The 24,755-nt window shown below is 40.7% G+C and overlaps 1 protein-coding gene across 3 annotated transcripts in view; it reads left to right on the top strand.

Moving 5' to 3' along the window:
- Positions 1–24,755, top strand: part of LOC146591752 (uncharacterized) — an 89,380-nt gene that overhangs the window by 18,388 nt on the left and 46,237 nt on the right. For 2 of the 3 annotated variants that reach the window (XM_085312235.1, XM_085312234.1), the window contains exons 2-5: positions 4,519–4,584; positions 18,386–18,480; positions 22,721–22,784; positions 24,578–24,638. In XM_085312235.1, the coding sequence (XP_085168361.1) occupies positions 4,552–4,584; positions 18,386–18,480; positions 22,721–22,784; positions 24,578–24,638 (253 nt within the window). In that variant the 5' untranslated portion in view covers positions 4,519–4,551. Of the gene's footprint in view, positions 1–4,518; positions 4,585–18,380; positions 18,481–22,720; positions 22,785–24,577; positions 24,639–24,755 lie in introns of all 3 variants that reach the window. The other variant, XR_014896731.1, reaches the window with a different exon arrangement.

The following is a 24,755-nucleotide window of genomic DNA, read 5'->3' as shown; positions in this document are numbered from 1 at the left end:
AACTTGGCTGACACCTCTTCATCAATGCTAGCAATCTCACACCACAGTGATTTACTGCTTTGAAAACCTCATAAATTTAAGCCAAGGCTGGATACGCTCATTGGCAAAATTATATATGGTGTAGTGCTATGATTTTCATTACTACTGAAGTTGCTTGTGTGGGGACAGATCCCTAGAGGATGTATGCATTACACAGCTCTCAATAGGCTAGAGCTGATTTATACTCCGTAAGGATCTGGTGCCGTCTGTCTTGAAGACAGCGGGCTACACATTTTCTGTCAAAGAGGATGTCTGACTGATGCAGCTCTGTTGCTTGGAGCATTGGAATATGCTAAGCAGTCATTTAATAGGCTTTTCTGAAGCTGCTAGAGGCATCCACTAAGTGGAAAACCCTGAATTTGCCAGACCAGTACCAGCCACTGAGATGCCCTGTAACTTTGTATGTGCATCCTTCTCTCCAGGTCTGAGGTTGCATCTCCCTTGCCTCGGCATCACTTCAATGATGCACTTGATTGTGAGTCAGGTTTCTTTCTTCTACCAGTTCTAAAAGATATTGCTAGTGTTCATTAGCATACTACTGCTCTCAGGCAGTTTGTGAGATTCACAGTGAATTATAACAAATCCAAGTTTGCTTAGTGTATTTTTCACTCCATAATTAGCAGTTAGAGAACGAGTATTCTTTTTAGGTCCTGAACTAAGGATGGATCAGCACAAAGCAAAGAGATTGATATTTGGTTGGCTTTTTATTGCAATTATTTTAACAGGAGTTTCGTGCCTATCATGTGAAATTGTGTTTGAAATTTGACAGCTAAAAACAATTACTCCTTTATCTGTAAAGTCCAGTCATTAAGTGGTGTTTGGAATATAAAAGCAAGTGCGTAACAACCCCCTTCCTCAGAAACAAGACTTTATCTTGGATGTTTACTGCATATTCCCATTGTATTTGAGGGACTTGCAGTCTTTATGTAGGAATCACCTGTGTGAAAACAAGGTGTGTGGCTGGGAGATAGGGGTGTATGGTGATAGGTTACTGGATGGTTTTGCCTTTGATATTTTACTTAAAAAATAATTTTAAGCCTCAGTAGAGGAAAATATCTTAGCACTGGAGCTTTCTAGCCTTTTCACAGAATTGGCCATGAATTGAGAGATCTTGTGAGAAACAAGCTGGCACACTCTGCTTTGTGATCACATAGCATTTCTGGGGCAGCTTCCGTATTCTCCTCATGCTACAGCTTCATGTGATGTGACTTGAAGGCTGGAAACGAGAAGGTCTTGCACTCTGGGACCACCAGGTAGGGCTTTTGATGCTGTCTTCAAAAAAGTGGTAACAGACAGAAATTGTTTCCTGGAGTATGTTTTAGCAGCTTCCTTGAAACAGAGAATATGCTGTGAGCTCTAACTCTATAGAGGAGAAAGAGGAAGAATAAAATGCTGACTGTTAAAGCATTATAAAGGAGGGATAAATCTTATTGACACTTTGCAGAGGTGGAAGTTGAGTCAAGGGAAGGGACTCTTCTGTTACCCAAAAGGCGTATCAGCTTCATTTCCACATTCCATGTTCCTCATGCTGAACCCATCCTTGGTCTATTTTAAGTCTATTTAGTTACATAACCAGTGAGATCAAAATGTTGTTGAATTCCAACTAAGTAACTGCTCTTTGTCGGAGAAACTAACTAAATAAATGAGAGAAAATGCTGAGAATAATTCAAGTGGTCATAAGGCTGAAGGAGAGAGAGAGAGAGAGAGAGGGGAAAAAAAAAAGCCAGCAGTTGAACAAATCCACCTCCCTGATATTTTTGAATTGAAATCTTTATAACTTAAAAGCCTTAAAAATGCATACTGCAAGCACTCAGCAATTGTGAGCAAATAAATACAGGTCCAAGAAAATTCAAATTGGACACCTACAATCAGCAACCACTTAAAAGAATTTTTGCTCTTTGTATTTGCTACTATTCTTTTTCTTCCGTAATTACATCTCTTTACACAACAGAGCTCTGTTTTTAACTTCCATGCTACTGCATTCTTAGTGTCCTGTAAATAATGCTACAGGACATGTTTCTACTTTACCACATTTAATTTATTTGACAGTTATGTCATGGAGAAACTTGATTTGTGCATTCAGAGTGTCAGCTTTAAATAAACATCCCTTATTTTTAACACTTCATAGAAAGCTGTGAGTGTTATAACAGCTCACTCAGCAACACTGATTTTAGGAAACCACAGCCAGTGAATTATTCTGTTACACAACTATAGAAAAAGAGAGCCCACTATGCATAGTGCGCCTTTTTTTTTTTTTTTTTTTTTTTTCCCAAAAGAAAACTAATCACATTTGGTTACATTTTAAGCTCTGGCTCCATATGCTGAACTGTAGCTCAGACTAACTAGAGTCCACATGGTTTTGAGGTTCATGATCAGAGGTCAGGAAATACTTGTTCTAGCTCTGCTACTTACTGACTGGCCATGCGTGAGCTGTTTCACCTTCCCCTCCCAAGGCTTCCTCCTTTGTCAACAGAGATAATTAATAGAAATTTACCTTATCTGGGATTACATGAAGATATTTGAAACTCAAAACATCGTGGAGATTGGAAGTTTTGCATGAACTATGCAAACACATGCAGAATCATAGAACTGTGTACCCTTGCATTTATATTTTGATAACAAGGATCTACAGCACTGACAACTTCTGGAAGAGATAGCTCTGGTAACAGAACATAAGCAGAAGCTTGCATGTGATAGATCACTCGCTTCTTGTGTACTTGACCCTGCACTTTGTGAAATGTATTGCCCTCTCTGAAGCAGGAAGATCTGTATATTGATATAAAATAAGAAAATCCTGTTAGCAAATGGCAAAGCCATCCTGTCCTGAGTGCTTCACATGAGACTTGATGCAACAGAAAGAGTCTATAGTAAATGGGTATCAGAAATATGATACCCATATTTCTGATATGGTATCATATCAGATACCATACGTGGCATCTGTACTGCATAGGTCTCACTTTTTCAGGAATAATAATTGCACTGGGCAGAAAGAAAGACTATTTCATTTAGAGTACTTTGCAGGTAGACACAGAATGGTGTCTGCCAGAATACAGGAAGTGCTGTTACATAGAGAAGCTCTGTGAAAAAGCCAGTCTAAGGAAACTAGGCAGTGAAGGAGTGCAAACATGCCTTCACTCCATTGATACAGAAGGAAACTGGAAAAAAGTAAGAGGGAAGAAAAGAGTTTGAATGTGTGATTTATATCTGTTACTTAGCAGTTGTATGGCTACTCATACTACACGGAGGAACGAGTGAGAATTCACTGGTTTGAACTTTTTCTTTGGGATCCCTGAGGTCATTATTGCTTGGATTCATGAATCATAGAATCATGAATCATTGAATCATAGAATCGGTAAGGTTGAAAGGGACCTCTGGAGACCATCTAGTCCAACCCCTCTACTCAAGCAGGGTCACCTAGAGCGTGTTAGACAGTGTTGCATCCAGGTGGGCTTTGCATATCTCCAGAGAAGGAAAAAAAACTAGAAGCCACTAGCTTCTGGAGAATGGTTTTGATACATTGACCTCTGGGTTATGGGCCCAGCACACTTCCGCTGTGCCACTCTGTTATGAATGCTGAGGACTGGGAACAAGGAAAATACATGCTCTTATACTCTTAGGCTACAAGGACCTGCAAGGTTTTCCCTCACTGCAACAGGAGGGAGCAACTACTATGTTTTTCTCCAGGCTCCAAAAAACTTTTGGTTATTTTAATTACTACACAAGTGCTGACTACATAGGTGGCACAATGGAACCTCAGCATTCCCTTATTTCCACTCCAGAAATGTTCTTTAATCAGTATTTTCCTTTTAGTAAGCAGCATATCAAGTAGTAAGAAAAAAAATGACGTAGGAAAACACGATAGTTCCATCAAGCAAAAATGTCAATAGCTACTCTTAAAGGTAGGTTAACCAAGAGTGCCACGATTTTGATCACTCTGTGGCATAAAAAGACAAAACAAAATCCATAGCACACAGGAGACAAAGCAGATGAAAACTGAAAACTAGGAAAGGCTCACAGCATTTTGAAGGAAAGTATCTGTTCCACTTGAGTTCTTGTGTCTTCAAGTTTTCTTAACAGTGCTCCAGTCCTGTAGTAGACATCATTATGTCTGTACAAGGCCATTGGTTCACACTGTTAAGTTTAATAGAGAAGGTGAGGCCAATGCACACATTTCAGACTTTGGTAAGAAAATACTGGTGTTGGAGACTTCGTTTATATCATGGCATGTTCGTGACCACTGGAAATAGTGTAGCATTCAGCTGATAGCACTTCTGGGCACAGTAAACTTAAACAGTAGAGAAAAAGGAGGATACATGCCAGAGCTTCAAACACAGTTGATAAAGGTGACCTAAACTGCATTAACTGTCCTAGCATCTTTATGTGCTCCGCCAAGATCAGTTTTATGCCTTTACAGAATTAAGAGTTAGTTACCATCATTCGTGGATCAGAGGAGACCTAATCACTTCACTCTCCTTTCAGGCCAGTGATACGTCACTCGGGATACTAATCTGGATGCAGAGAAAGACTAACATACTGGGCCAGAAGGTAGAGTACATTTAGCATTCAAATTCAAAAGGATTATAAAGTATCTTCATACGCAATTTTGTGTCAGTTGACAATTCCTTTTTTTTTTTTTTTTTTTTTTCCATTGAGTAATGGCTATAGTGTATAAATATGGTAACGTAAATAGTTTGGTTTAAAAATACCAATTTTAAGAAATAAAGCAGCAATACTTTCATAATGGACCATTATTTTCTGATTTACTGATGAACATTAACAGAATAAGAGCAGAAAATTGAATTATTAGTATAGTCTTATCTGTTGTTGGAAACACTGAATAGGATGTAAATAATACTGTCATCATGCCACCTAACACCTCCCAGGAATTATAGTTCTGCTAGTGACAGCCCCACCTTTTCACAGTATAGCAGCTTTGAGTGAACACAAACTCTGCAGCTATGTCCTGATGAGACTGATGAGCTCCGTAAGACTTTTTCCTAAAGTAACAGGACTGATTTGCCAATACTTCATGTTAGTTTAGATGCCTTCGGTTTCCTTTCTCCTTCTGTCAGAGATGGGGTGAGAAAGCGGCATTTGAATTTTGTCAGCATTAGGCAAGATTTGGATCAGGATTTTGTAGACCTGAACTGTGAATTTAGCTGCTTTTTGATCTCAGTACGTACAATTTGTGCTCAAACAATTCCTGGATTTTGTAACACCTTGTAGTCTAAAATTGAAATCAAAAAAGTATTAGCTACTTCCAAACTTCTATCTGACATAAACTCAAAACAATTGAGGGAGGGGAAATAGCATTTAGGGTTTAGATTTACTCCTTTCATTAATGCATGGTTCTTTATGGAAATTCTGGCCTTGTTCCAGTTTCTGTATGAACCTTACGTAGAATTGAGGAAGCTGCTCAACACTAGATTGGATGAATCAGCTGGAATAAGAACTTTCTTCATTTCCCCCTCCTCCTGCTTTGTGCAAGGTCCACTGAACTCAAGACAGGAGTACGTCGTTGTGCAGCAGCTTGGGGAGCTCCTGCTTCCTCCCACTCAGAACAGACCAGCACAACAATCCATAACTCATCTCATTAAAAGTGCTGAAGTTAGGCTTGCTAATTAAATAACAATACCAGATGACTGCTAGTGGAAGAATCCTTCTTACCAAGTCACTGGCACTAATGGTTAGCCACCCTTCCTCATCTTGATTCCCCCCACCCCCCTTTTTTTTAAAGGTAGCAATATATAGTGTATATATTTCAAGCCCAGCAAGCTTGTTTGAGGTTTCTCTTTGAACAGTAATTTTGCACTCAAGCTCTAAAAACTCAGTTTCTGAAGTCGAATACATGCCCAAGAACAGAATCTTCATTTTACAAAAACAGAGCTGGTACTGTAGATTAGATTAAGCTGAGACAAGCCAGTGAGAAGCTTCTAAAACTGTGATGTTTGATGCCTGGATACTTGCACTTGATATGTGGCAGTAGCAAAGGTCTGAAATTCCTCCCTGCCTTGCTAGAAATCTGAGGCAATCAATTAATAGCTTTTTCATCCCCAGATACAGAGAGAATTTGAGTAATAGTTCGCTGTGGGGCTAGGTCTTAGATGATACCCTTTGCAAGTACAGCTTCCTCTGTGGTCACTCCCAAATGCAAATCAAATGCAAGGTCTTAGTTTGTAAAACCTGAAATGGATGAGGACCAGGACTTGCAAATTTGTTCTAGAATAATGTTTATAGGGAGCATCAGATTTAGGCTCCTTAGACAGTAGGTCCTTGGGAACAAATGTTTTCAGGCAGTAGCTGCTGGCTAGAACAAATTTGATAAAAGGTCAAGTAAATAGTCTGAACTGGTCAATACTTCACCCAAGACTATGTTGTTCCCTATAGTTGTATTACTTATAAGTTAAATGGTATGGTCAAAGGTTGTGTGATAGTCAGAGAGTCAGAGAAAGTAAATCCATAAATCCACTGGGTACTATGGAGCATTTCTAGGAAAGACCTAGGAAACAGAGATCACGGAAGGTTGTCTGTTTTTTTCTCAACTGTATGAGTTAATTTTGGAAGATATTACCTTTTGTTTACAAAACCTTTTCTAACAGATTCTACTAGTAATGTAAGTGCTAAGTAGGATTCAGTAACAGCTACCCATGCATGGTATTAGTGAAAGATGCTATCTGTTTAAGTAAAGATACCAAGTACTAAATAGTATCAGACTGATTTCCTGTGCACCTGGTTTCTTAAGTTTATACTAGTATACTTAGGCTTTCACGAGTCTTCCAGTGAAGGTTCTTACTATTTTCAAAATGCAGGTGTTCATCATTTCTCAAAGAAGAAAACAAAAATCAAGCTGGTTAAGACAGTATAAGCTAGACATCTAAAACCAAACTGAAAATCATGTTCCATGATAAAAATAATCAGCTTCAATAGATATAACTAAACCAAAGAAGCAGTTTCATCTTTGTGGCTGAAATTCCACCCGCTGTTTAAAGCAATCATACCTGTTTTCCTATGACCAGATGAGCTCTGCTTTGTTCTACCGATATATATCCTTATTTGTCTGCTTTTTTTCCCCCCCCCTCAAGCGTACTCTGTTGTAAATGGGAAGAGCTCTTCTGCCAAACTTCAGCTACCCCCTAGCTGTCCTTCAAAAGCCCCTTCAAGGCCTTTCTTTGCTGCGCTGCCTACAAATCATTGTCATCTGGTAGTCTTGAAGCTGGAGGCCATTTGTGACCATGGTGACTGCTGATTTATGCAAGCACCCATCTTTATTGTTATTCATGCCACCTACTTCCGAACATATTTCCCTTAGTCACTGATGTCTTGTCTTAGGAATGTGGAGTGCGAGGAGTCTGGGGGTGGGAACTGCCCAAGGTAATGAATATCAGCAGCAAAAGAGATGAAGCAGAGCTTTGTGAAAAAAAATATTGTGAAATAATAATACGTTTGGAGTGTGTGTTTGTCAAAACAAGATTGTATTGAAAATAATTACAGAGCAGGACATATATAACAAAATATTTTGGCTGGAATCACGGATCAAACCAAAGACTGGAAGGACTGTAGTGGCTTAAATCACATTCATAATCCTCAAAACTAGATAAATTCTCATTTAATTCAGGGTAGCCTTGAGACTTTTCTGACCTTTCTTGTCTTTCATAGCTCTCAGGATGCTGTGGGCTCCCAGAGATCACTAGAATTTTGAGACTTTTGGGCCGTATTCTCTTTGACGTGGCTAAACCGCCAGCAGTGGTGGCCAAGAATGGGGCATGGTGCTAAAAAAATTGTTCTGGTGATTCTGTCACATGTGAGACTGCTGTCCTGGATAATTCTCCAGGGACAGGTTAGAACAGTTCTGTAACTGCCATTTATCTCTGGAAAGCAGCCAAACATGTACCCTTTTATGAAACTATATAAAGGCAAACTAGGAACTCAGAGAAATTCATCAATCTACGCAAGAAAAACTTGTTATATTAATCAGAAGATACAGAGTTTGAGAGAGCCTGTGTCTAGTAAGCATTAAATTAACTCAGTGGTTTTTCAAATATTTTAAAGGAATGTGCTATATTCAGTGACAAGGGCCCAATCCTTCCATCACTGAAGCAATAGGAGAGTGCTGACAGATTTGGGCAGAATTCCCAAATTAAGTGAAGTATTTATTTTTCATGGGCATATACGACACATGTAAATTCTACATTGCCAACATCCCACCTTCCTAGGACTTTGTATGCCAAAATAGCAATGTGAGATGAATCTGGAAGAAGCTGGCTTTTGTGTGCACAGAACTATGCTGCAGAATCAGTCTAGCCTTTTTGATTTATTTTTCAAAGCACTTCTGCATGGTTTCCATCTTGATTTTCTTGTCAACATGATTTAGTGCAGATCTCTGGGGATGCCTTGTGCTTTATGTAAAACTGGTGTTATTATTGTCCTAGCAGACTCGAGCAACGGGCTGCTTTCGGCAGAACTGTTTCATGTTACGTGTGTTAGTAATGTCAAACTTCTGAATGAAAGTCTCCTCCCTGAGCATAATCTAGAGCTGCCTTTGCAGAGCAACCTCTTCAATTTTTTCTGTAATCTTAATTTGTCTCTATTGCTTGCTTTCCCTGATGAACTGTTTTTAGCTCGGGGTGCTCTGTGTGCCAGTATCTTTACTGATTAATAGTTTCATGTCAGTATTCTTATTTGAGCCTAATTCGCCAGCGAGGTGCCAAGCATACGCAGTGAGTCAATGGGAGTAGCTGGCATTCAGCACTTTTGCAAACCAGGATGCTTACCTCAATGCCTCAATATGGAGTTAGGAGCCTGATTTAGGCTCCTATTTTTATAAACCATAGTTATGACATCCAAATGTATTAACTGATGTATTCTTTGAATAATTACAGCTGGTATTTTTAAAGACAATGAAGTCAGTTAGCCAATTTTTAATGGGATTTGAGTGTCCAGCTCTCTGAGTGTCTTTGAAAATCCTGTCCTGTTCACCATAACTGAGGACCAGGAGGAATTTCTTGGTTCTGTGCTTCAGTTTTGGTGAATGTATGTTTGATACCTCCGCTTACTTGAAACTTAAATGCTAGTGTGGTTGGGACAGGGTGAGTGCCTTAAAATACGAGAATACTCAAGACAAATACGTTATTGAAACTCTGATTTCAGTATATGAATATACTGAATGTGTTTGGGGCTCTAAAGGAGAGACAAGGAGGTAACAACAAGAGTCTCTACTGTTACACGTTTCTCCAAAAGGTCTTATGCAGCTTTGGTCCTGGTGATTCTTGTTGCATAACTTGGCTGATGAGCGTCAGGTCCTGAAACTTTACAGGGTTTTTGCAGAGGGTGAGCAAAAGTGAGCTGCAAAACAAGAGGGCCTTGCTCGGTGTGTGAATTTGTCTGAGTGTATGAGGAATCGCTCACAAAAATCCCTGTGATTTAATATGTCTGCAGACCTCTGAACATCAGAATAGAAATGCAGCTTTGCTGGCCAATAGCTGGACCTGGAGTGAATTAATACAATATCATGGTTCACTGAAGGAGCTCTGTTCATGTCACAGAACTGGAGAGCAGGGTATGAGTGTTTTGGCACTCTAGAATATATAAATAAGTATGTAGCATACACTGCTGCTTTATCCATAGTCCTGCGCATTAAGACATAATTTCTGTGGAATCACGCTTTACACTTCGCTAGTGAGTACTGTCCAGTCAGTACTTGGATGAGAGTCTTCTGGTAATACTAAATTGTACTTTAAAGGGATAATTCTTTCAAAATTAATGTTGATGAGTTCTTAAACTTACCTCTCCAGAGCTCTGCACACTGTATAAATCAGTAAGAAAATACAGCTGTTTCCATTGGACTTCAGCTTCCGACAGCACTTTTTGCATTGGAAGCCAGAGCTTCCAGTTTTTTCCTCTGTCACTCAGACTTCCATGCTCTGGAAGCCCACAGGTTTCAGTTCTCCCAGTAATTGGGAGAGTGATGGGTCCCAGACTGGGGAATCTCTTTTCTAAGAATATCCTGTCCTGCATTTAAAACTGGGCACTGCCATCTTGACCCGTTTCAGTCAGTTCGGAAGCAATGTTGTCGTTGAGAGAAGGAGGTCATTCAAACTAATGAGGTGCTCTGTGCAGCACTGTTTGCCATTAGTTGCAGTTTCAGAGTGGCCTTTCCCTACAGTGTATTTCATTACAGTGATTGCAGTCCATCCTGTCTGAGAGGCAATGGAAGGCAATGGATAATGTCCAAATGGGAAGAAGAACAGCTTTTGCCTCTTACCTGAAAAACTGGTAAATAAAAACATCATTGACTACCACAGCTGTTTGGATATACTGAAGTAGCCAGGGAGCTAAAAAGATACAGTGAATTGCAAATGCTAATAGAAAAAATAACGATTATATCCTCATAAATTAGAAACCAGATGCTTCTGCTATTTTCTTTGACTGTTTTATAACATCCTATCATCTTCCCCATCTGAGTGGACCTGTGTACAAAGCCTCTTTCTCAGCTGAGCGTTGGGAAAGTTGCACAAAGTAGATGAAATACACTGAAGCTCTGGAGCTGAGTGGCCTCGTCCTCCTTATCACAGCCTCTAGTAGACACAGTGAGATAGTGAGGGCTGGGATGTATTGAGAAGCTTGCCTATAATATATGTTACTCAGCCATGTTGCTGTGATATCTAGAGATTTTTAGGCAGAAAAGAAGTGGTAACCCAGGTTGTTTGAAAGCTTGCTTGCTTGCTTCATTTTAGTTGTAGTTTTATTCCTTAAGCAGGTCTTCTTCTGCAGAAGGGTTTATGATTCCAGCTACTGTGACACCAGTCTGTGCCATGAAAAAAAAATGAGTGACTGAATGGTGTCTCATGATCCTATCCCCGAGAAAATCTTGGAAATTTGGGAATCAGTGGGAAATTAGCCAATAATTTATACTTGGTCCAGTCAGGCATAAGAAAGCAGGGATATTTTAGGAGCAACTCCTTCCGTTTTGAGGGAGCCCAGAGACTGGTCAGCAGCACTTAATGGTCCCTGGAGTAAACAGCACGGGACTGCGTACCATGGTCCAGTTCCCATGTTTCCTCTGAGGCCTGCGGTGGGCAAGGGAATTGATAGCGCTGTAGGGCAGAGCTGGGCTGGGTTGCAGTGCTGGCAGCACCGCAAGCAAACTCAGCAGTTGGGGAAATTCTTCTTTTCCCCTGTCCACATACGTGAACGTAACGTTTGCCAAAAAGCGGAATGGGGACACAGCAGCGGGTAAGAGGGTACGGTCAAGATGACTTGAACGCTGTTGATTCCCAGACTCTTATGATTCTTTGGCCTGTATTTACCTTGGAGGGCTGCAGGCCTCTTGTACAGCTTCAGAGCCTTCTAACCCAAACCTGGAGCTAGAGCCAGTGCCCGTGTATTAACACAAAAGCAAGTTTGAATCCTACCTATTTTGTCAGCTCTGATGTTCATATCACATAGCACGTGTTTCTGCGCTTGCGTCCTTTTTCATATATCCCACATACAATGTGTAGGTGTTTCTGGTGAAAGATGCAATCCCTGAAGTAATGTCACAGAGTTCTGTGGGTTGACATAAGGGATACTCTCTCACTAATTTCTTTATTAACTGCTATTAGAAGCTCTCTCTAATGGTCAAGTAGCCCTGCTGGCAGTTTGAGAACTGGCAGGGAAGCCGATGTTTTTATAATGATCTTTTCAGATACGATATTCTTCATTTTTATTGTGTTATAAATCTCGGTCATAATGCATTTGTCTAATTCTTTTTCTCTTGCTTTGAGGAGCTGGCACTATCTTTGCCTTCCCTCTTTCAGTTCTGAATGCATCATCGTTGAACTCGGGAAGGATGCTTTGTTCTCCTCCGCTCTGTGCCCCTTTCAAAGCTCCCTCTGTGACTTCAGCAGTTCATTTACTGCACAGACCCCGTTAATCACTCCCATGTGTGCTTCGTTTTGCAACACATACTTTGGGGCACGCATGGCTGTTGAGCAAATGTGGCAGACACACATGAGTTGCTGGTCATACTTCACTGGGTGAGAGACCACACACAGACACAAACTTCGAAAGTTGAGAGGTCAAAGGGGCCTGTTAATTTAGTATGGAGCAAGTTTTTACAGTCAGAGGAGGGAGGGAATACTGACTTTGTTTTTGCCCAGCAACTGGTTACATGGTGATTTATTTTAAGGGCAGACAGTGGTCAGATCTCTGATAATATATTCCTAGGAATCTATTTTAATGTGTATTCCAGCATAAGATTTACCTCATCAGTTTAACTGGAGTTTCACAAGACAGGGATTTGATCTGTTCTTTAAATAAAATGTGTTTCATATAGGTAAATGTGAATCTATTTGCACATTCCAAGGTGTGTGTAAATAATGTGTAGCTGCTTTGAGCTGTTCAGATGGTTCCAACAGCCAGGTTGCTTAGTTGAATGGTTCTTCTAGGTTTCTAACGTGTCTTCCTGCTGCAACAAAGATGAAACAACAACAAAACCCTACATACTGTGCTGATGTAGCAATAAAAGAAATATTTTTTCATGCAGCATGTAATTAAGCAGTAGAATTTATTGTTGATGTATGTCATTGAAGCCAACAGTTTAGCAAGATTCAAACTGACACTGAATTTTTATATGCCACTCCTATAATTACTGTGGCTAAGCAAAATAAAAGAACAGAGAGACCTGTGAAAGGTTCTGAGTTTCATGATGAAGCCTGAAGTTGCTGAGTTTTAGGGTGTGAGCTATTGAAGACATTAAGATATATGAGGCTTCTGCCAAACCATTCCATGTTGCTGATAGTGGCCTGTCTAAAATCTGAGTCCTAATGTTTTTCCAGGACTGACTATAAAGCTGTTAATGCATCCCAATTATTTTTTGTATATTTATATTCTTATCTAAAAACTAAAACAATGGATTGTGGTGGATCAAGTTTTATAAAAATACTAGAATTAAAATGTTGTATGGTGTGTCACCAATAAATATTTATCATGGTATTTTTCTATATAATCATTATTTTGATACGGTTTTTTTTTCCTCTTTCCTCATAGTAATGATCCAGATTGATGCATGTATAAGAAGATACTGTTGTGTTTCAGTAATATATACGATGTTATAACCATTTAGAAATGTTAGGAAAAGGGCTTTACAGAAGTGTGCAGCATAAAATGAATAAGAAAAAATAAAGTCTTTCCCAATCATCAGTGCATACTTTGCATGTCCTGCCAGGGCCCCTCAGGGAGTGCGATTCAGTGCTGCTGATTGCTTAGTTAGCAAGGAGCCTTCCTCAGTGTGCTCTCAATCCATCTGTATTCTGAGGGTGGAGGATGCTCTGGTGCAAGTGTCAAGTGCATAAACCCATCAGAGCCCTATTCAGCGTGCAGCTTGCTCAATGTGTGGAGAGAGATCAGTTTTGCCCAATGTGAGGAGGGCCAGAACTGCTCTTCTGTGGAGTCTCCTTAATACTGCTTATGATACAGGTACAGAAGAATCACAGGGTCTCCAACAAAGATTGAATTGCATCGTCTGTGGATTATGTTGCAGGAAATGTGTTATTTTTTTCCTTCTTCCGAGCAAAGGCAGCTGTATTACAGTCAGTTCTGCTATGGCACACTTGCACAACCCTTTGCTTTCTTGGACCAAGTAAAAGGCTGTATCTTAACCTAGTGTCCCAATTTCTCTTCAGATCTCAGGAACCTGGCTGTTTGCCTGTATACAACTGTCCAAGCTGCCTTGTCTTTGCCAGCTATGCATGAGAACTTCCATGCAGCTGAACATGTGCAATGTCATTTTGGCATTATCTTCTTGTTAGTGGAAGGAAAGGGAGGCCTTAACACATGTGGATCTGCAGCACATCTTGACCATCTGTGGTAATTACATGTTCGCCCTCAGTTTTCTGATATTTTTTGGAGGAAGGAGCAGAGTTCAAAGTTTTTGGTGGTAGAGGTTTGAAAAACTTCTTAGCTCCCTCATCTCTCTTGCTTCTAGTCTGAGCCTTGAGACTTTTGGCAGCATAAACAACTCAGTCTACAGTCCCGCTGCTGTGACTCAAAGGTATGACAGAAAACACAGCATAGTCGTTACATGTGTTGCTAGGATCAAGTTTCAACATGTTCACAAATGTTACTCCATCAAAAATGCTGGCCTCAGTGGCAGGAGCTGTACCTTGAGGTTGAAAGTTGCTCTCCAGAGTAGTCATCAGATCACCGCTCTTTTTGCCAAGGTGAACTTTTCCCATCCTGTTTTCTCCTGTGGACCTTTGAAGTTTAATCTCATAAAACTTGTTGTAGCAGGGTTTCTGTCAGTGACAACTGTTCTTACAAAATCCTTCTCTAAACCATTACCATCTAGCAATTTCTGTGTACATGAAACGGCCATTCAAACTGTGTTAAAATCTGATATTTTCTGCAAAACGCATTCAATATGATTCCTGTTTGATTCTACTAGAGTTGTCTTTGTCGCACTTTTGTCCTCCTGACAATATGAGGACGAAGACAGTGTGTGAGGACAAAGGATGAGAGTGTATTTACCCAGGCAGTGGAGGCATGGGATGACTCTGTTGATGTACCCGGCTCATGAGTAGATCTGCATCTTTTTATTTGTTTGAAGCACTAGTAAGCCAGTAATAGTCTTTCTCTACTATATGCAGTTAATTTTCCCCAGCCGCTGATCACCTTTTACAGACTCAAAGCTGCAATAAATATAAAAGAGAAATGTATTAAAATTTCCAAGACCACATTTATTTTAATCTTTTTATCATAATAGCTAACATTCAGGCAAATTAAACAGTGGACGGCAGAACAATTTCTTTAATCGATGTAGCTTCAAGCATCACCAGATGTCTTTTCATGAAGGGTAATGATTTTCACATAATACGTTGTGTGGCCTGGGCACAAGAATATACATACATACATGCGTACACAGATTTTCAAAAAAGAATATTCCTATTGGGTTTATATTTCTTCGTATTTTGAATAGTGACTGTGCCTGACTGTCAGAATTACTAATGAACATGTCTGTGTATCAATCACAGTAAAGTTCTTGTTAAAGAAAAAAATAGAGTACAGTCCTTGTACCCAGTGCTATAAAATGATGCATGGCAAGGTTCTTAAAATTGTTGCCACAGCCAATATGGCATGAGTGGTACTGATGCCATATCTGAATATATTTATTAAGCCAGGCTGTACCACTGATAATTTTCATGCTTGTTACATTTGCATGTGTGTGCTTAGTCAATATGCAGAGGCAAAAATCTGTCCCCAAGCTTCTGGGTAATAATGGCAAGAAGATTGACTTGGCACGTGGGAGTCAGCATTGTAGTCCAGCACCTACCTTCAGTTCCCCAGGCTTCGCTCAATAGTCTTCAACATTGTTATCCTCATTTCTGGAGTATAAATGTGAAATGGTAATCAGGTTGGTTTCCTTTATCCATCCCATCAGTCTAGGAAGCTGACAGCTAAATAAGGAAGCTGCTTGTTTGTTACGAATAGTCTTGAAACAGCCTGAGTGCAGAGACAATATTCCAAAACCACCACTGAAATACTGTGATAGTAACAGTTTGTCACTGTTCAGCCTTATATGGCTTCAGATCCATGACCCTTAGGTGGAAGCTCTGTACTTTCCTCCTTCAGCTGTGTCATATATCCTGTTTAAATACGTATTGATTTATTTCTCATAGATGTGGTTTATATTGATAAAAGTTCTCAGACAAAGGCTTTTGTGCAGGCAGGTTTCCTTAAACACTGTGAAGTCCCAAAGGTAGGCATTAGTTTAGTAACTAATGGAAGTGCTAGGATTATGAAATGGATCTGAGTTTATACTAATAACTTGGAGATAATGAAGGGAGTTTCCTGGGTAATTCATAGGTGTGAAAGGGCAGATTTGGGTTCTGGAATAGAAAAATGGTTATACCTTGCAGTCCATGTCCAGTGATGAAGATTTTGATATGCAAGGTGTCAGACTGGGAGTCCAAGCATCAGAATTTCTGTCCCAGATCCATGGCTTGATTTTAATTGTGCTAGGCATTTAATTTTCTGGATTTCAGGAACAATGCACTTTGATTTCCATCTGAAACTTTTTTGAAAGCTACATAGGAAAGATGGTTACTTTCAACCGAAAATAGTCGGGAGACTGTAGTCTGACTCCCTGCTTGGTCGTTCAGAGTTCCCAAATTATACAGCAGAAGCATTTCTGTAAGCTTCTAAGGTGTATGTCATAGAAATGGGCCTCTTTGATCCTTTGTGTGTATGGTATAAAGCACTGACACTCCCAGAGTGGAGAAGTTTTTTCAGTAAACAAATAATAGTGAAAGCCAGTGACTCAGGGTATGTCTTTTAGTAATTCTCTGTAATAGTGCATTGTTTTGTATATGTTTATTTCAGACAAATAGTAGCCCAGTGACTTTATATAATTTAAATATTTCAGAACATTCAGGATTTCATATGCACAGCTTTATTCTCACTCATCAATTTTAAGCCTCGGACTGAGACAGATAGAGATTGTGTAGCTCAACACAAATATGATAGCACAGAGCTTTGGTGGATTAGTTGTGATGGCTTAAAATGTTGCTGCTTCCGATCGTCCCTTCTGCCGTTTAATTGGAGTTAACCACCCTTTAAAAGGAGCAGCAGAGCAGGAGATGTGCTCTGTATACGTGATACGTCATGTACCCTGGTTCAACCCTAGGACTTTAATACTGCAATCTTAGCTTAAGCCATTTGGTAGATAAGCTGTTGGGAAACAAGTCCGTGTCTGAGGTTTCTAGGTAGCACTTAATTTACCTCGGTGGAATGGTGGTTGCTTAGGAGAGTAGAAAATCCTGATTTTTAGAGTGTGGATTGCAAAAATGGTTTGGGGAACTGGGAAGAGAAAGTGGATGAGGCAGCAAGGCATTACACTGACGTTTACTAGGTCTGCCATGAGGAACGCAAAGGCCCAGAACTCATAAGGGTACTGAGAACAGGCTAACTGTGGCAGCTTGGGACTCAGCAGGAGGTAGCTTTCCCGGCCTCAGATGACTTGACCAAAGGACAAGTTACTGCAGTTACTACTTCACCATGTCCCTGACATTATACAGGTTTTGTGTTAGATGCAGTTACTACTTCACCATGTCGCTGACATTATACAGGTTTTGTGTTAGATGTCGACCTACAGGGTTAAGAGGCTGCCCTGGAGGGGAGGGGAGCATTTGGGAGCTTGAGAATGGAAGAGGACTCTGCAGCTCTAAACCAAAGGTCCCTAGAGGATGTCTTGAGTTGGGCCTTTGAGTGAAGCTTTCCAGATTATTGGCTCTTTCTGGCTTACGTCTCAAGTGGAAGAGGAGAGAGGGAATGCTCACACCATATTATTTTGCTCTCTGATGTGGGAGTAATAATTTCTGTGTGTATAATAGGTAGACTGTGAAAATCAGTTCGTTGATACCCCCAAAATACCTTTAGAGCCTTTGATGGAAAGTGATAATAATAATTATTATTACTGATAATTTCAAAAGTCTGAATGTTAAACTTGCCATTATTTATTATGATTCTTATGAAAGATAGATCTAAACCTAGATTAATCTAACATTTTTACAAGCTTAAATCTCCCCGAAGAATGAGAGATCTGATTCATCTAAAGCTAATTTCTTCTCAACCTTGGCGTTATTTCTGGTTTTCCAGTCTGTTCAGTGTTGCTGCGCTCAGTTCTTTTACACTGCAAATGTTTTAGGTTTGCTGTGGGTGGATAAAGATTCCTTTCTAGTTGATGGAAATAGAGGCAGAAAACAAATTAACTCCTAGCAGAGAATAACCACATTGCTGCCCTCCCAAATTGCTTTCAAGACTCCTGTTTTACAAGTAAAGATACTGAGAGATAAATCTGACTGTCAGTGGTGCTGAGTGAGAATCTACAGGTCAGAGATGAGACGATAGGCTTTGGTCTAAAGTATTACAACCTTACGTTCTCTTACATTATTCATTTCTAACGATGTTTGGATTCAGCATATCTCTTGGGTTGTTTCTCTAGCTACCATTTGGTTAAAAGGCATAAAGAAATACAAAGAAGGTGAAATCCTGAAAGAAATAAAGACAACAGGACTTTTCCAGACCTGTTCAGTTTAATTTGCATTTAAAATGAAAATTTGGGCTGGATAAGTTGAATTGGCATTTTATCCAAAGCAATTGACCTTAAATTGTTCTGAATGAAGTAGAAGGGAGAATCCATCATCAACCTCGCTTTTGCTCAACTGTTTGTTCATGACAACAATTAATATGTCTCTAAAGCTATGTTTTCCAGCAATTTTACTTTTCATATCTGTCCCCAACAACCACAACTCACCTTTTCCTACATTTTTTTTTAGATTTTTCATTTCTTCACTCTCCGTTCCCAGGGCAGATAGAGCAAGAATGGGCAGAAGAGCCCTCTCACTTCTTCTATGAGTGGAGGGGAAGAAACCGGCCTGAGCTGCAGACTATTTCTGTTGTTTTACGGTAGGAATAACATCAACTCTTATAAAGGGGGGAACTGGGATCATAGGAGAGACAGCCAATCTGAGAAAGGTATTTTTTTATAGCTAGCGATGAACATTGCACAGTTTTATTGATTGTTCAATGTTTTCCAGAACTGTTGACTTTTGAGATCTGGTACACTTTATCTGTTTGTTGCCCAGTTTTAGTTTTCAGCTAGAAAAAAGTACGTTGCTGCCTAGAGGTAGAGGGCAAGTCTCCCTACTGGAAAGGGAAAAGCTTGCTGTTCACTACGTTAGAGCTGATCACTCTTCAGGACTAATGTCTCTATGGATTCTAATTAGAACTAAACCGACATCAGTATAAAAAAAAATAGATTTAGATTTGCTCAGACCAAAACCTGAATTGCACTTGGACTCTGTTCATGCTCTTTTAATGATATTTATTTACTCACAAATATTCCAATCTGTTGTCAGAACTGTTCTTCAAAACAAAAACTTGAATCGTTATCATGTGTTTGTGAAAAGCATTTTAGGTTTATAAATTATACATCGAAAACCTTATTCTAATGGTTATTTATATTTTACTAGGGAATACAATATTGTTTAAATAATAAGCTGGTTTAAACTGTATATGTGTACATATACAGTACATATGTAGTTATATTCATATACATATGAATGCCCCTGCATGGCTTGCCAAAGAAGAATTTGTTGTTGAAATGGTTTAATGATTGATTAGGCCAGACAAAAACATATGCGCAAACACCCTGCCACAACTGCATAGCAAGACATGCTATGCATGCTTTGAGGAAGCATGGATTTCTTGTACACTTGGTCTGCAGAAGATTCAAACACAAACTTTATTGATGTTGCACCTGGACAGAGTTAGGGATAGGGAACATGTCTGTGGAAACTTGTGTGTGTGGCAGCCCTTACCTGAACTGAAGATGCTAGAAAGACAGGCAATGTCATATAGTAGACAAGTGTTTGATATGAGGCTGAATGCAGATGTAGTGGCAAAGCTGGAAATAAACCCAGATCTTTGGATGGCTAAGTCTGTACATCCTCCTCCATATTACCCTGTCTCCCAGGCAGAGGGAAGAAGCAGGCTGTGATGGTGGAAGACAGTGAAGGACAAGTCAAACTATAGTTCTGCTCGGAATAAAACTGCCTTGGTTCACAGGGCGTGCTGCTTCCATTTACATGGTTCCCAGCAGTAGAAGTGTTAAACTAGCATTGCAAGCTCTCGTTTCTCCTGGGATTCAGTATATAACAGCAGATGTCAATGTTATCATTGTCCTCTCTTTCCAAGAAGGCTCTAGAGCAAGCACAAACAGAATGCTGCTTTCTTCCCCTTTTACTATCAATATTAAAAAGAATCACAGTTCTTTACTGTGATGGCATTTGTAATGAAGAATAAAGGTAGTGGGACTCTATGGAGACTGTAAAATGCATGAAAAGTAACTGAATCTTTGGGGAAGCAGATAAAGGCTGCCCATTGAATGAATGCAAATGTTGTTTTACAAGGATTTCTAGAAGACGGTGCCTTCTGGACCCCTCCCATATCAGCCTGCAGGAGCCTGCAGAATTTACCACAGCCAACCCTTCACATCTCAAAGGTTGAAACCTGTGATACAAAATCTCTGAAGAGCTATTTAAGATCACTTCATGACTGAACCTTTCCAGAGTCTAACTGCTCTACTTCCCTTGTTTATCTCTACAAAGTTGGTAGAAGTTACTGTCATCCTAGTTTAAACATTTGTAATGGTTCTGATGCAAAAACCAAGCCAGTGCTGCCTAGTGGACACATGATGAAATTAGGACTTAGAAAGATTGGGATCTCTGCTTTGCTCTGCCACTGGTTTGCTGTGTGCCCAGGGTCATGTTACCACTCTCTGCCTCAGTTTCTCCATTTGTAAAATGGAGGTAAGATTGTTTACTTTACATTCACTGACCGTGAGTATGTATGGTGGGAGGTAAATCAGGTGGAATCTGAGTTTTAGTTTGTTTTGTGTATTTGGGCCCCCATCCTCCACACCTTTGTACTTCATGTCATCACTTCTCTTCCACTTTTGATTCAAGACTAGTTGGGAGAGGACTCCTTCCCTGATAGTAGCTAATGTTCATTAGCTGAGATACCGTGTAGACAGGAGAAGCAGGGCAGTTCATCCTGACAGCAGAGACATACATATCTCACTTTTGCCCTACCATTTACTCAAGCATAAAGCAACATGATAGAGATAGGAAAAGGTCTGAAAGAGCTACCACAGAGCAAGTGCACCATGCCAATAATTTGAAGGATTAAGGACCCCAAGCTGTATGTACTGACACAATAGCTGGGGGCCATCCTGTTCACTGGGCTCATGGATTAGAGGGACATTTCATATGATTCTGGTTTTCTTTTCAACTCTGATTGAACAAACATAGCCTGTGTGCTCGCAAATCCCTTGTTAGCAATGCAGAAAGTCAATACAATTTCCCATTCACTACACGCTGATTTTGCTTTTGGAAAATGTTGCAGTTGTTCTGTCTGGGTGCCTTCCCAGAATCAGCATGACTTTGTGTCTGGTTTAAACAGTGTGATGCTGAATGAGGGGAGCCCAGCCGTGGGGCCTGGAGTTAATATACCTGTGTTACGGCTGTGACAGTGAGAGGCTGACCCTGACTACATCACTTGACTTGTTTGTCTAAGCTGCTGTCTATAAAGTGAGGTAATTCACCCTTGCAGTGCCCTTCTGCTCAGGACTGTACATATGGAAGTGGCAGGATTTGGGATTAGTGGTGTCACAGATTTTTTTAAAAGAATTTGTATGTTTTGCAAATAAAGTGTTGCTTCTAAAGCTGTGTACAGTTTGTTTGGATTTGAGTCAAGCAGAGATTTTTCTTCCTCTCACATCAGTGCCAGCATTAGGAATGCTGCTAGCTGAGCTGTGTCCTGTGCAGTGCTCATGCCATCTTGCTCAGGGGATTCCCATTCCAGCACGCTGCTTCCCAGCAACAACCCAAGCATTTAATGGCAGCAGTGGGCCTGTTCTTGCAAAGACCTAATGTGTGCCTCCTCCAATGTAATCTGGAGGCACAGCTTGGGAATTTGATGGTCAGTGTGGTAAACTTTCTTCATCGTGAAGATGATCACGGAAGTCCCACAAATGTCAGTAAGTTATAAGTGTTTGTACCAGGATGTTTATTGCATATGAACATTTGTCATTAAGAATATACACAGATAAATGGCTTGTGGGAGCACAGAAAAGTTCAGAGATGGTATCACAGCTCCTAGCCAGAATGTAGACTCAGATGCTAGCTGTATATTGAATGTTCCTTTTTTTTTAACTCACTGTTCAAAATTTCAGTCAAAAAGGGAAAGAAAAGTGAATATGTGGTGTAGGCAAAGTTTTTCTAGTAAGGAGGAGTCTGGTCTGCTCTTGAGTATTTTTCCTCCCTGTTGCACTGTAGTCACTCTATTGCTGTTTTCTCGCAGCAGTTATTTAGGCATTACATATGGTGTTTCAGTGAAGGTATTTAGGTTAGCATTATAGTTCCAAAGAACCTGGGTGATAACTGCAGCTTGTAAGTAGTATGGTGCAATCCTTGCTGTGGCACACAGGACAAGCCCTTCGAAGAAAGGGATGCTTATCAGTTGATACTACTGTGGGGGCTATTGGGCAATTCTTACACACCTCTAGCTGAGGTATTGGCAGTGTTAGCTTCTTCCCCGCGCTTGTCCTAGAGAGTCACTACCAAATGACATAGTTGGTAAGCTTTTCTGGTCTGTGCTGGATTCACACCAGTAACTTTTTGTGACAAAAGATTTGCTCCCTCTGGTAACATAGCTCCTCCCAAAGAGTGCTCAGCTCACTTCCTAATCAAACGATTGGTCCTGTTACAAACCTCAAGCCCATTTCTTTGTGTGTTACCTTAGAGGTGGAATGATTAGCAGTTCAGAACATGACAGACATTACATGCCTTTTTTAGTGCAGCAGGGGCACACCCGGAAGGCAGGCTTCCTGTTCTGGAGTGCAGCAGGAAGATGGGGCATTTCAGGAGACAAGTGTTTGCTGTTTACAACAGCCTTAGCATGTGGGCATCGGCAAAGTCACCTGCTGGCAGTACTAACGTACAAAGCTCTCAGCTGTTACACAGGAAATACTGGCCTTTCCCAGAGAGTCTGAGTATGTTTTGATATTTTTTTTAAGATCTGTATGAACTAATTGTTTCAGGCTTGTTTTCTGACTTTTTTTTGAAAGACGTCTGTTCTTTTTTAGGTATAGAAATCAGTGGCTAGATCTTCAGAAGAGCTCGCCAGGTTTTGAAAACTGGACCATGTATGTAAGTATGCATACATTTAATACCATAGTTTCTCCACTATTTGGCTTACAGTTGCCTGCTGCTCTGCATGGGATTAGACTGATGACCACATTTCAGATTTAAAAGCTAAACTTAAATCATACCAGAGCTGATTCCTCTATTGCAAGAAGAAAAGAGCTTCATTCATGCTTTCCCTGTGATCCTATTAACTCATTTATACCGATGCAGAGGCTCCATAAGGCAACTACAGACTCACTCTAAGGATAGCAAAGTTGGTACCTTAGCAGTGTAGATACAAATATAGTTCAGTGCAGCACTAAGAAGGGAGGAGGGTACAGCTTGCTCTGTGCCCCTGGTAGATCTGTCTTTCAGATATGGACCTATCCTGCTAAGCACCTGTCTCCCTTCCCCATGCAAGAGCCGGTAACAGAACAGTTATTCTAGATTGGCTGATCGACATTCCTGTGTCCAGGGGTGAACTAGCAAACCCTTAATCTACTTAAGAAATTAAAGGTTCTTGAGCTGGTCCTTAGAAACCCTCTTACAAGGGCAGAGACATGCAAACAGCCCTTCCAGTTCTTGGGCAGGTCGTGAGAGATCAAGGCTACATTGATTATCTGGGTACTATATGTTGAGCCTGAGCTCTGCCTCTTTTGCATGGAGATATATACACGCACGCACACTTGTACATGTTTTGCACTTCAGTAAATCTCTAAATTGAAGATGAGCCTTTCAGATATCAGATCAACCTAATAGCCTTAGGCCTTGCTTTGAATTCTTCTTACAAACTGCCATTCTTACGAAGCAGAGAATTTTTTTTTTGGGGGGGGGGGGGAATGAGGGAGATCAGTGAATAGAATGTCAATATTTTTCTTCTCCCTGATGATATCCAACATGAGTAGGATGAGATTTTGTGCCTGAGGTGGCTTGGTGGTTTTGGCAGGATGCCACAAATGTTATCAGCCTTCTCTCCATTGGGTGGGTGAGAAATGGGCAGGTGTGGCAAGGCGACTTGCTACACAGCGTATTTTCTACCCAAGCTGGATTTCAGATTTGAGATGTCCCGGCTGTCGGTTCTGCTCTTCAATTACTGTCCCTGTCCTCTTGGGGGGTCCCAAGAGGCAGGCGCTGCCGGCAGCATCAGCACAAGCTCCCGGCTCCTGTCCGGAAGGCAGATAGCCTGCCTTTGCGCGTGTTCGTCCCTCTGAAACGAGGGAGCTTTTCCCAACTGCCCTTGAGAGGTTTGTGCCCTTTTAGACTGAGCAAAGTTTGGTACTGAACTGCCTTAGCATCTTTTGGCAAATTTAGCCAAAATACGTTTTGATCTTTTTCAGACTAATTGCTAGACTGATATCTAATCCTTTTCCTTTGGCAACTGGTTTGAGTTATTTTGGGATATTTTTGATTTGTGGGTAGTATTGAAGAGAAATATGTCAGATTTATAGGGCTGTCAGTACATTAAAGAGGATTTTGAAGGTGAGAGAGAGTTGTAACTGCTGAAAACACAAGGTGTCTTGATAATCTGAGAAGGACAAAACTCCCTTTATGCCCACTGTGTTTTCTCTTTACACGGAGGAGGTAGCACCAGCCCTTGTTTGGGTCGGTTCCTTTACGGGCCTTGAGCAGATGTTCTGGTGAGCGTAGGCTGACTTTTCCTTCGTTCTTTGTAGAGCACCTAAGCCGACCCGGGAGCAGTGCTCCTAAGCATTGATGAAACCGCAGTGGGGATGATAATCCCGTGTAATGCAGGGTGAGCGAGGCACGGATCCGTTAGGGATTTCACCTCTGCTCTATTTGATCTTTTTTTTCCCCAGATGAAGCCGTCAGTAATTCACCAGCCGCTGTATTCCTCCTTCCCGCCCTCCTTATTTCCCGGTGAGTTGCATTACGTGAAGCGAACGCAGCGACCGGCGCCCCGAAAAGTCCCTCAGGTCGCGGCTCGCGGCGCGTTATAGCCCAGCGCGGCGCGGCGGAGCGCGGCGGAGCGCGGAG

This window comes from Rhea americana, unplaced genomic scaffold (assembly GCF_003343005.1).
Source record: "Rhea americana isolate MKP2758 unplaced genomic scaffold, rheAme1 scaffold_36, whole genome shotgun sequence".
NCBI lineage: Eukaryota > Metazoa > Chordata > Aves > Rheiformes > Rheidae > Rhea > Rhea americana.
The sequence above is the reverse complement of the archived record's forward strand: the minus strand, read 5'-3'. Positions and strand labels throughout refer to the sequence as shown.